The sequence below is a fragment of the Salvia hispanica genome, chromosome 4 (assembly GCF_029641045.1).
Source record: "Salvia hispanica isolate PSC_SH4W2 chromosome 4, Shi_PSC_v1, whole genome shotgun sequence".
Classification (NCBI taxonomy): Eukaryota; Viridiplantae; Streptophyta; class Magnoliopsida; order Lamiales; family Lamiaceae; genus Salvia; species Salvia hispanica.
In genome coordinates this window covers 11,016,459-11,029,047 of record NC_142695.1, presented here as the reverse complement: position 1 = coordinate 11,029,047, position 12,589 = coordinate 11,016,459, and the positions used below count along the sequence as shown (strand labels likewise).

The window sequence follows — 12,589 nt, the reverse complement described above, 5'->3', positions numbered from 1 at the left end:
AACCGATATCAATATGCATGCATTTAGCCGAAAAAAAAAACTGGTTGCATACCCTAATAGTATACCCCGCATCGCCTACTTCGCGTGTAGCTGCTACCACCCATACCACGTCCAGGAAAGAGAAATGAATAAGAGCTGCCACCAACCTAATATTCATATAGAGCACTACATGAAAAAATTATACATTACATCATAAAGATCTACAAAGAGAACAACATAAACAACAAATGCGGAAGATGCACCTGCGCCAAAAATTCGAATGCAAGATGTAAATGTAATAATAATACTATGCAAGACTAAAGCGGACAAACTCGAAGCCATCCATATTTAAATTAATCTCTTCATAATTTGACGACTATATAAATTCCAAAGTTAGTAGGTTAGTGGGTAAGTGGCAATGAATGTCATTAGTTGGTAGTTTATCATGAAAAAAAATGAAGAGTCATAGTATTAATATTTCATTTAAGTTACAATTTTGATAATATAGTAAGTATATTAGAAAAATCTTTTTATATTACCAATGACATTCACGTAATTATTCTCAAAATTCCCCTTTTATATACACTAGTATCAACCCCGTGCGTTGCACGGCCTATTGAATTTTCTTTATACAAAAGTGAAAATGTAAATTAAATAAATTGTGAGAAAAAGTAAAAATTATATAGTTTTTAAATAAAAACCAATGACATCAATTACGAAGCAATCTTGATTATGTTACTAATAATTTTTGGTAATGTTGATAAATTAAAATAGTTTTCCATATTGTCTTATGGATATTTTTACTAATGTTGAAATTTTAATCTTATACTTATGTTTGAATTAATTATATTGTTCATCAATCCATTTAACTACTAATTATATAACATTCAGTAATTTCGTTAATAAAAAACAATATCAGAATGCAACCAAGAAATTGAAGAAATCAATAAAAAATATAGTAGAATCCAGAATCATTTATGCTCATGCAGCTTTGGCCCGCCGCCCATCGGCCTCCATCTATCTCCAACAACCATCATCTTCTCCGCTCATCGTCTCCAACACTTTCATCGTCCTGCGTCTACACCATTTTCTCCATCAAACCAGTTTGCTCTCATATGTAGATAAGAACTTCAAACAAAAGTCAACTATAGACCCTTATTGCAATTTCGAGAAATATTTTCATTCGTGAACAATGCGAACACAACTTTGTGTTCTATAAAATTTCATAAAATACTTACCAATTTCAAAACCAAACTTGGCAAGGAGAATGCTTCCATAATTTCAACATTTGATTGATAAAGTTATGATAGTTTGTAGATAACTAAGAAAGATTAATTCAATTTTTATGGTTTCAACAAATATTAGTAACATAATAATCATACAAAAAGAATCCATAAAGTGGTTATTATAAAAAGATAATATTGATAAAAAGCAAGAACCATACTGAAAATAAATCTTTTTTGCAGAAAATCCAGTAATGCAATAGATTATAGGTGAAGGTAATGAGAAAGTGAGTAATAAGCCAACGAATGACATCTACATATATATAGACAAAAAAAAATATAGAGAAATTATAGTGCGTTAAAATTTGCATTAAATTTTCCTTGATACAATTACTAATAATGTGTAATAAATTTGGCGGTTACAAAGTTATAAATTTCTAATTGGTATAGTCCCAATTACATAATTGATGGATATGTAGTGCTTATTATTGAGATTAAATCACAATTATTAAAAAATTGTAACTGCTAATATTTTATAAACCTTTATGAATGAAAACTTTCATGCCACAATTATCGCTCTAATTAGTGTAATCGCCTACTCTATGGATGAAATAGAATTAGTGTACGATTAAGATGAATTGATTCAAATGATAATAATAATTGGTGACTAAATTGTAACAGCCATATTAAATAATTGAATTAATATTTTATAGGTCAATCAAAATAGTATCTAATTTTACAAAATAATCCAAAACTTATAAATATTTATAAGTAAGGCCAAAACTCACTTTTTATATATGTATAGATTTATAGATGTGCTTATTTTATTTATAATTTTGACTATTTTCTAATATTAATGTTATAGATATATAAGAAGCTAATAGGTGCAACTTTTGAAGAAAAGTCACCGCTGGATATTTATTTGGAGGAAGACCTAATGGTTGAAAATGTTGAGCTAGATTTACTCAAGTATTAGAGAGAAAATGCATCCCGCTTTGGAGAACTTTCTAGAATGGCTTGTAATGTGCTTAGCATACCTTTAACAACAGTAGCATTAGAATCTTCATTTAGTATTGGAGCGCATGTTTTGAATAAATACAGAAATAGGCTCCTTCCTGAAACAATGCAAGCTCTTATTTGTCTACGTAATTGGTTGCATGGATATTCTAACGGTAAGTTTTTCTTTCTGTTTTAAATCTTAAATTATCAAAAACTATATTAATGTATTTTTTTTGAATAGATGATGAAGACTATGAGCTCGATGCCGATGATCTGGTTGATGCTTCAAATGTTATTGATGTGGAAGAACGTCATTCAAATGCTTAGATTTTATTTCAACTGTACTTCTTTGTTTATCTGAATTTTTAAACATGTAATGACTTAAATCATGGTGGTATTTTTGACTATTTGTAGTACTTTAATATCTTGCTTTTAAGTTTGAACAGAGATTGGCATGAAAGTAATGCATATGAGGCTCACTTAGTAATTTTGACTATGCAAGTTTTTTGAAAGCATTTTGCCTGAATAACCCGATGGGTTAGCCCGAAACCCGAAGGGTTAAGGTTAGGGTTGAATTTTCTCAACCCGAAAAAATCATAACCCGAATGGCCTGACAACCCGAACGAATTGGCCCGATTGACATCCCTACTGACAATTGAATTTCTAAAACATGCTTTAAAGTTCTTGATTCTTTATCTATTAAAAGAATTAGTAAAGACTTTTGAGGTTAATGAGGGGATAATATCAATTGGAGAATCCAGTCAAAGATAGGACAAACATCAATTGGTGGATTTCAACCTCTACATCAAATGAAGAAAGCATGGATGGAGGTTTGTGCTTTTATCTCCACTTTATAGTATAAATGTTGTGGTTGAATTAATTTAAATTTAGAATAAGATTTCGTTATCGAAATCATTAAAGCATTGGGATATGGCTAACAGTTTCTTCATTATGTTTTACACAACTTTTCTTAAAATCGTGCCGAAAAGGAACGCCTCTATTACAGAGGAACGGAGAGAGTACAAATTTCCATTATTTGAAACAAAACCTTGTACAAATGAAGTAAATATGTAAAACCTGATGTAGCATTTTAGATATTTCAATGACGTTGCCATTGATTAAATTTGCCACTGATGATGAGATTTGCAATTAAACAAATCAAAGCATAAAGGACTCTCACCACGAGTTTGAGGCGGAATTATTCGAGGCTCACCTTTTCTGACGCTATCATTTCCACCACGTAATGACGTTGAAGCGCCAACCTTCATCATCTCTGTAAATTGTAATGCACAACACAACAATGATGGGAATAAAAAATTTCACACATCAACGTTGCTTGTGGATCAGTTTTAAGCACTGGTTCGAAAAAAAATTTGAATTAAAACCTTCAAAAGCATAACTGATTAGATTTTAAGTTGAACTTACCGGTTGTAGATGAGAGGCAATTGCGGTCGAACTTACCGGTGCTAGATGATGTGTTCGACCGCAATTGCCTCTCATCTACAACCATAAACATTGAATAAGTACTCCTATAAAGTTTTGCTCTCGAAAAATGACTACAAGAGTGGAAATAAACAAATACTTCATATACTCATTTTTTTATTTGTTAAGAGTGGAAATAAACAAATACCCCACGAGAAAAATGACTACAAGAGAAAGTCTCTCATATCATGTGCATGAGCCATGCCTTTGAAATTAAGATAGTTGCCTGATTTTTTTAGCATATATCCTGATTTTTAGCATATATACTGAATTTTTTTTCTTTGGCTTTTAAATCAAATTAATTCGTTTTAAATATATCAAACTAAAAAAGATGACTTTTAGAAGTATGACATTTCCAGACAAATGTATAGTTGTAAAAAAATATGCACCAAGTCAACTGGTGGTCACTTGTCTGATTGTTAGAAAAGTTTACTCATTGATTAAAATTGCCAAAAATATTTGCTCCCGAGTTTCTTATATAGCAAAAATGTAGAAGCATGTTAGTAAAGAGATAGGAAGTCAACTTTATTACAAATTCAGCCGTTAATTAACTAATAACTCCATTAAACTATAGCAAAAAATATACTCCTATTTCATTATCCATGGCTTTTTATTTTGAGAGGGCATGTTCATGGCTAAATTATTTACTTTACCTTGAAAATAAAATTAAACAATTACTGTATAATTATTGAAATGGCTGTGGAGATTCAATTTTCTATTTTAACCTCCAGCTCTATACAGCAGAATCCAGATTCAAGATTTTGTTCTAATTAGCGCCTAATCTAATTGAAACGGTATGCAAAAATACACTTTTGGCAGCACTAGTCCCCACCCTCCAGAATCACGTACAAACCATAAAGCATATCGTACTAACCGAAAGAAGCGCAGCCTCTCCTGGCGTTAGAGTTTTGTAACGGCCAATAATTATTTAATCATCACCCAAAATTGAATTCCCAACACTGGAGTGTAGAGAGAGACTGCCGATTCACTGTTAGCAATAGCTGATTCAAAGGAAGCTTCTCTCTCTCTCTCTCTCACACACACATACACACTCAAATCTCAGTTTGAATTAGATTCAGGACGGATTCGATTGCTTTTTGTTTGCGAAAATGGGCAGCAAAAGGGAAGAAGAGAGAAACGAGAAGATTATTAGGGGTCTCATGAAGCTGCCTCCTAATCGCCGATGCATTAACTGCAACAGCTTGGTATACTTTTTCTATTAATTTCTCGAGCTTCTGCTAATTCAATCATTAACGCTGTTAATTAATTGTGCGAATTAGATTGTTGTAATGTTTTAACTTCTATCATTGTGGGGCGCAGGGTCCTCAATATGTATGCACAAATTTTTGGACGTTTATCTGTACTACATGTAGTGGAATACAGTAAGTGATTTTCTTCTTTTTTTCATGCTTGGAAATTCTCCAGAATTTGTTTATTAGTAGTACTCATTTGTTATGATGCTTTTCATTTCATTTTATGGTCAATGATTATAAAGGGCAGCATATGGAAAGGGGCTGAGGGACACATTAATTTGATAATCATAAGATATGTTTAAGTAAAATTAAAGGCAACTAGATCATTGTGAAGTAGTAGGATATTTGATGCTAAGCTGTGCTTTTCTGATTTGCTTCTAGTTCTTCCACTGATAGGGTAGATTGAATTTTGGTGTTGGAACTATTATTCCTGCATATGCTTGACTATGGTTTCTGTTGCAGTCGTGAGTTCACGCACCGTGTTAAGTCAGTTTCAATGGCAAAGTTTACATTTCAAGAAGTGGATGCTCTTCAGAAAGGCGGTAATCAGGTAAAAGAACGTTCTTGAAGCTTCGTCTTGCTTCACGTAGATGATGGATTTTGTTGATCATAGATGAAACGTTGGTCTTGCAGCGTGCGAGGGATTTATTTTTGAAGGCCTGGGATCCTGAGACTGAGAGGAACAAACTTGTGGATAATAGGTTACAATTTTATCATCTTGTTAAATGAAAGAACTGCTTGTTTGAAGATTGGAATTTAACTTGTGCCTTTCTCTCTTTTAGCAATATTGATAAACTTCGCGGCTTTATAAAGGACGTATACATTGATAAAAAGTATTCCATGGACAAGTCTTCTGATAGGCCTCCAAGAGATCCACAGGTTGTATTTCTGGACCAAAAAGCTATATGATTTTTGACAACCATGTTTTCTGTTATTTTCTATTCTTTGTTAACTTTTCCTTTTAATTTTTGAAGACTTTTCCATGAATGTTGGCATGACGTTGATCTTACATTTAATAGAATTTAAGAAGCCAAGAAGATGAAATGAGGCGAGCAAGCTCATATCATTCGTACTCTCAAAGTCCGCCATATGATTTTCAATATGAAGAAAGGCGATACGGGAAACATGCACCTTCACTTACTAGAAAGCCTGGTTCAGATCGAGGACTTTATGAGGGAAAGCTTGCTGGATTTTTGAGTCCCAATCGTTTAAGTGACTATGCAAAGAATGACAGGTTTTCGAATGAGGGTTCTAATTCCAGAATGTCAGATTATACTGGTAATGGTGGAGTTGATCTTTTCAAATCTGATGTTTTATCTCCTAGTTCCCAGAATGAAACTTGGAGCCCATTTAGTGAATCAAATTCAAGAGAAGCTCCCTCGTTACATAAATCAGATGTAATCAACAGTAGATTTCATCCTCAGCCTCAGGTATTAGCAGTCTTTATCGCATCTGCATTTTGAACAAGTTGGTGCGCCAAAAATAATATCTTGACTGTTTTTTCTTTGAAAAGAAAGTTATTTGTTGAAATAGTATTATCGTATACTATACTTATGCAGGTCTGATTTAATTTTTTGTCTTTTTCAAAATACTTATTGTCAGGGAATATACCTTTCATATGGATTAAACAACAACATTTTATACCATATATGGTCTGATTTAATCGCAACAAAACATCTCTATAATGACTTTGGGTCAAGTAGTTCATATGCTTGTAATTTACTCCAGTGCATTCTCCTGTGCAGAGAACTGTATCCTTAGGAAGCTTTGGTTACTTTGATAGCAGTTCCACATCTTTCAAGTCAGTTGATTCTACGAGCTTTCCTGAAGTTGTGTCTGATCTTGGACATTCTGCTGAGGTTTCCCATGACAAATCTACACCTGGATCTTCAGTGTCCGGGGCCTTTGCTGGCTTGGACCTTTTTAAAACACCTTTTGCACAACAAAATGCCTCTTCAACACCTCCAACTGGTATTAATTCTCAATTGCCAGAGTCATTGTTGGCACAATCTTTTAACGACATCCAAGAGTCTTCCACTTCTGCAGTTCCATCATTCTCCGAGCAACAACCATCAGAAATTCTACAACCTTCACCACTAGACTTGTTCACCTCTCCATTCCAGCAACAATCTGTTGTGTCTAACAAGGAAGAGGCCTCTAATGTTGTGATGTCAAATGATGGAGGGTGGGCAACTTTTGATACGGCTCAGAACATTGAGCCTATTGGCACTGAAAATTCAGCTCCGGCTGCAGTGCCTTATTCTGATGGAAGTATTCTAGGAAACTTTAACCCATTTTCCACTGATGAAAGTTCCTCATTTCAAGCTTCAGCTGGCCACGAACCTTCTGCATCTACATTTACTTTTGAAACCACTGATGTTAGTATTATCTTACTACAATTGGCATTTAGTTATCCATTTTTTGCTTGAGAAATTTTAGAATTTGAAGACATCATTGGAGTTATTTATGGAAACTGCTTCAAATTAGTTTATCACAATAAAAAACATCTGAAGATATAATTTAGCTAAAATGTATCTTGCAGAATCCGTTTGATGCTGCGGCTGTTGCTGAAGGACATCCTACCCAAAATGTTATAGAAATTAACAAACAAACTGCTCTTCACTCTGCTTCTGATGCGGAGAAATTGCTTGGTGATGGTGGATATGAGGTTGCTACATGCCTTTTAAATCCTTGAAGAATTGTTTCTTCTCTTCAATATGTTTACTGACTTCCTTTTGTTTTAGTCTTTGAGTGATTATGGCAGGGTGACAACTTCGAGTGAGAGTGAACCACCATTATCCAGCTTATCATCAAATTTCGATATAACACTAAATGACTTCCCAATCGGTCCATCAGAGGTACTTTTGTTTCTTTCTTTGAGCTTAATAATCTTGTCTGGACACGTTGTGACTCGTTCGTGATATCTTCAATATATGATGGTCTGTATCTTACTGGTATAGGCTGGCGTGGGTTCACTTGCAACTGATCATAAATCCAGCAATCCATTTGATCTGCCTTATGATTCCGACGTAGAATCTACAAATATGGTATGTCTTGCTTAATTATGACACATATTCCTGGTATGAATGCACACAGTTAAAATTGTGAATCCACTAACTTTTGTGATACACTTTGTGCATGCTGTATGGCTTATTAGAGGCAGTTCATAAATTCTGAAATCGCCATTCTGTTCATGTATCTTGATCTATCCAATTTTCCTCAAATATATAGCTCTTAGTTTGTGTATTACAATGATGTGATGCTTTGTATCTAGTCTCAGTTGTGGAACATGAGCTCTTTGCAAGTAGCTCTGCCAAATCTCCAGATGGCAGCCACTTATGATGATGGAGTAAATCAATTATGGTTTCCCCAAAATCCAGTTCCCTCCTTCGTCCCTGGGGGAGTTTCGTTCGACTCATCCAGTGGTAATATTCACTCACCCCTGCTAAAAAAAATCCTAAAATGGAACTTTTTCCAGTCCTATTATATCCATCACTCCTTACTATTGTTTTTCTTGTGCAGGCTCTATGGGATATATAGCAGGGCAAGCACCAAACACCTCAATAACGTAAGCCCTCTTTATTCTTCATGCGGATTCCTGCTCACTTATTCCGTGTCAGCTACATTATGTAATTATATAGGAATCGGGTACATTTCACTTATGTTTTCCTTTGGTGTAGTATATCAAGAAAGATCCACAAACTTTAATTGATTGTCACTATTATTTTGTTTCTTAGAAATCCGGTCTCATTAGATGGCTCTTGTCTTGCAGGAGTATCCATACTCATGGTCCCGTTGCCTCCGTTGGTGGAAACCCTTTCGCCTAGACACAGAATCTCTTCATAGAAATGATAATATTGGCAAAACAAGAGATCACCTAGCTAGTTGTTTGCGCAGATTATCAATAGTTGTCTTTCCTATCAAGTTAATCTGCAGTAGAACTACAAAGAGGCGTGTGCTCTGTAATTGTAATTGCTTGCTTTGCTAGCATGATTGTGATTCATTTTTAATCTATTTTCCCACTTGTTGAGTGTAAGAATATTATAGACTTTCTCATTTAAGATGGCCGTATATTTGAATTAGAAAGATGAATATTTTTTTGTAAATATGAAAAGTAGATATCGTGATTACCATAAATTGAAAATGAAAGATTATTTTAATAAGAATAAAGAAAATAAGCAAATGGTAAATTTCCCAATAAAGTAGCTGTGTATACTAGTCTTCTTTCCAACACCTAGAGTGACAAAAAGCTCCAAAACCTCTGCATTTTTAATTCAATCCCTTCAAATCCGCCCCCAACTCGGCTCGCCCTCACCGATCCCGCCGACGCTCTCTCCGTCGCCGATCTCCGACACCGGAAATGGAGAGCGGAAGCGTTCTGGAAACTATCGGTCAAGAGATCATCGGCGTGATGGCGCCGGTCTCCGTATGCATGCTCCTCGTCGTCCTCCTCGTCTATACGGTCTACAATCCCTCCTCCGCCGCCGCCTCCGCCACCACCATCCGCACCGCCGCCAATTTGGTCTACATGGAGTCCCCCACCGATTCCACCGTGCAGAAGCTCGAGGGGGCAATCCTCAACGCCGTCGTCTTCGTCGTCATCATAACCCTAGTTACCTTCCTCCTAGTCCTCCTCTACTACTACCGCTTTAACAATTTCCTCATCTACTACACCCGCTTCTCCGTCTTCATGATCTTCTCCGCTATGGGCAGCTCCATCCTCATCTCCATCGTCCAGAGATTCAACATCCCCATCGATGCCGCTACATTCTACATTCTGTTGTTCAATTTCACCATATTGGGCACGATTTCCGTCTTCTCCGATGGGATTCCTATCATTGTGAAGCAAAGCACTATGGTGGTGTTGGGGATTATTGTGGCGGCGTGGTTTTCGCGGCTGCCTGAGTGGACGACGTGGATTGTGCTGGTGGCGCTGGCATTGTACGATTTGGCCGCCGTCTTGGCTCCAGGCGGGCCGCTGAAGCTATTGGTAGAGCTTGCATCTACCCGGGATGAGGAATTGCCGGCTTTGGTATACGAGTGTAGGCCAAATGTAGGGAGGAATTCTGGAGCTAGAGTTTCGAATTCGGGGTTTTTCGTAGCAGCAGGGGTTGGTATGAGTAGTGATAGCCATAATGGCTCAGTAGAGTTACAAGATTTATTGAGGAATGGGGATAGGGGCACTGCAATGGAGATTCTACAAGGAGAGGATTTGGTCATTCCCATTGATGAAGATGATAGGACTAGTGGGGGTGAGATTGAGGAAGTGAGAGAAGAAGCAGGGGAGATGGTACCGTTGATGGGAGATGGCGATTCAATTGAAAGGGGTAGTGGTAATTCTGGTCGAGTGGACAACAGTAGGTTGTCGCGAAGAAGTGAGAGAGAAGGGATTGAAATGGAGGACTTCAATCCGAGGGGGATAAAGCTTGGCATGGGGGATTTCATCTTCTACAGCGTGCTTGTGGGAAGGGCTGCAATGTATGATCTGATGACGGTGTATGCTTGTTATCTCGCAATCATATCAGGACTTGGATGCACGCTCATATTGCTGGCTGTCTGTCGTCAAGCATTGCCAGCACTTCCTATTTCGATTACTTTGGGTGTCATCTTTTACTTCTTGACCAGACTTTTCATGGAGCCATTTGTTGTTGGGGCTTCTACTAATTTGATGATGTTCTGATACTGTGAGCTACAACACTTTGCTGATTCTAGGGGCATGAGTAGCTTTTATGAATTCAATGCCTTTCACAGGGTGCTTCTGCCCCAATAGTTCTTGCAATTACAGGTCTGATCCATTCATTGATTCTGAAAATCTTTGTTGATAGCTTAATGATGTATGTCTTGAAAATGTAATCAGATACTAGATCAGTGAATATAGGTCATTGCTTACCAGCATAATTTTGTCTCTGTTATTTACTTAAATGTTGGTGATCTTATGGTGAATTCAAAGATTGAAATTGGACTCTAGGACTTGGGAACTGTAATTTGAGAATGCACAATACTTGTATGGAAAGTAGAGTAACACAAATTACTAACTAAAGATTTTGAGGCTTAAACTTATGCTATTACGCTGAGAAGGGCAACTCTAGGTTCACATCGAGTTCGAGCCCTTACACTTCTAAATTCTAATACACGATGTTTTAGTGAAGGATGTTTTCCTAGTTTAACATTTTAGATGCATTGCTTGCAAGTCACCTATGTTCACAACAAGTGATTCCTTTTTCTGTACTTTTAGCTGGTAACTGTATGTATCTGTAGAAAGAGCAACGAACATTAACATTCTGCTTCAAGAAACTGTAAAATCTTGATGGATGCATCATAAGGAACATAAGTGAAACCATTTATGCAAATAGAGAAATAGTGAGACCAAACTCCAAACAATATTTTATTGCCATAAAAAGCATATTACAAACAGCATAGTATCCTCTTACATTTTTGAATCAGTAAAATCCAAACCTCGATCTAAACAGAATATCCAAGACATTTTCAACGGAGATATACACTAGTGTAGAAACTATGCAGTTAGCCAAAAAAGGTGAGAAGTATGTGGTCACCAATGTCTCTTACTGCTGCGTTTCATTTCCTTGTGATTTATTTTCTTGCGATTTATCTTCATCGAGCTTGCTTGCATCACCAGCATGTTCAGTTTGTTTGGACTCGGATGAGGCATCCGAGGAAAATAATTGACCAACCTTAACATATTTCTCCATGAACTTGTATTCCCAGTCTTGGAGAACCTCCAGCTCTGAATCACTCAGGCCTTGAATATTCCCAGTAAGGTCTTTGGGGTCGAACGACATGAGAGCCAAGGCTCTGCTTGCATCCCTACCAGCAAACAGTGCATATGGGCCACCGGGTCCATAGAACATCCTGCATTTGAGAACAAAATAAAATTATTACCCTCAAATTCAGATTGTGTGGTATATTTGAGAACAACATAGCAAAATCCCTAAATTACCAAATTGGATCAGATTATGATATGACATAGCAATAGCATCAAGAATCCAGCATATAGACTTAATGAGTGATGCCTGTTAGTTTCTCTATATTCCTATCAAATTTCTATATTTTGATAACAAAAATCTTTTATGTGGAAGATGTAGCTAATTACCACATACAAGGCTTAATTAGAGAGCAATTCATAAGATTTCTCCACAATTCCAATCCACAAACCCCTATCTAAACAGTGGAATTCAACTTTAGAAAATCAAAATAGTACAGCTCAAGTGCAAGTCGGAAGAAAACTTTGGCAACCCCCAAATTTTCAAAAAAAAAAAAAGATTGAAAAAGATTGACCTAGAACGAGAGACGTCGTAGATCTGTCCTTTGATAGCCATGAGTAAGGGCTTGTTGGGATCGGAGCCATCGTATGCTCTCAAATCCTCCTCGGTGACATCGCCCATCTGCACCGGTTCGCGGAGGGCAATTTCGTTCGCCCTTTTGACGGCGGCGTAGTCATCCGCCGCCACAAACATGCCTGAAACCACTTTGTAAGTGACGTACATGAGTGCCAGTATAGTGAAGAACGCCGTCGGCGACAGCCCCGTGTAGCTGTTGATCGCCTCCGTTACCGTCTGCCACACTGCCGCCATGGTTGTGGTTGGTCAATTGTAGGTGCTTGGTTGGTGAAGTAACATTACTGACTTTTTTATA

At 36.7% G+C, this 12,589-nt stretch overlaps 3 protein-coding genes across 6 annotated transcripts; 2 read left to right on the top strand and 1 right to left on the bottom strand.

The window, feature by feature from the left end:
- Positions 1 to 4,632: 4,632 nt before the first annotated feature.
- Positions 4,633 to 9,022, top strand: LOC125196234 (putative ADP-ribosylation factor GTPase-activating protein AGD14). 4 transcript variants are annotated; one of them, XM_048094665.2, is made up of 14 exons: positions 4,633 to 4,888; positions 5,004 to 5,065; positions 5,399 to 5,486; positions 5,570 to 5,637; positions 5,719 to 5,815; positions 5,956 to 6,170; positions 6,261 to 6,366; positions 6,682 to 7,314; positions 7,479 to 7,604; positions 7,681 to 7,794; positions 7,897 to 7,983; positions 8,211 to 8,361; positions 8,459 to 8,504; positions 8,709 to 9,022. In XM_048094665.2, exons 1-14 carry the CDS (start codon positions 4,793 to 4,795, stop codon positions 8,761 to 8,763), a joined length of 1,944 nt encoding a protein of 647 aa, XP_047950622.1. In that variant the 5' UTR covers positions 4,633 to 4,792; the 3' UTR covers positions 8,764 to 9,022. The 4 variants fall into 4 exon arrangements, with proteins under 4 accessions (XP_047950622.1, XP_047950621.1, XP_047950620.1 ...); XM_048094664.2 differs by having other exon boundaries at positions 5,956 to 6,366; positions 6,682 to 6,907; positions 6,983 to 7,314; XM_048094663.2 differs by having other exon boundaries at positions 5,956 to 6,366; positions 8,217 to 8,361.
- A 133-nt stretch (positions 9,023 to 9,155) lies between these two features.
- On the top strand, positions 9,156 to 10,834 carry LOC125192737 (Presenilin-1). Its single transcript, XM_048090368.2, has one exon. It carries the CDS (start codon positions 9,297 to 9,299, stop codon positions 10,614 to 10,616), a length of 1,320 nt encoding a protein of 439 aa, XP_047946325.1. The 5' UTR covers positions 9,156 to 9,296; the 3' UTR covers positions 10,617 to 10,834.
- A 463-nt stretch (positions 10,835 to 11,297) lies between these two features.
- Positions 11,298 to 12,589, bottom strand: LOC125192049 (membrane steroid-binding protein 2-like). The gene is made up of 2 exons (XM_048089502.2): positions 12,233 to 12,589; positions 11,298 to 11,806 (listed from the first exon to the last, which is right to left on the bottom strand). Exons 1-2 carry the CDS (start codon positions 12,526 to 12,528, stop codon positions 11,500 to 11,502), a joined length of 603 nt encoding a protein of 200 aa, XP_047945459.1. The 5' UTR covers positions 12,529 to 12,589; the 3' UTR covers positions 11,298 to 11,499.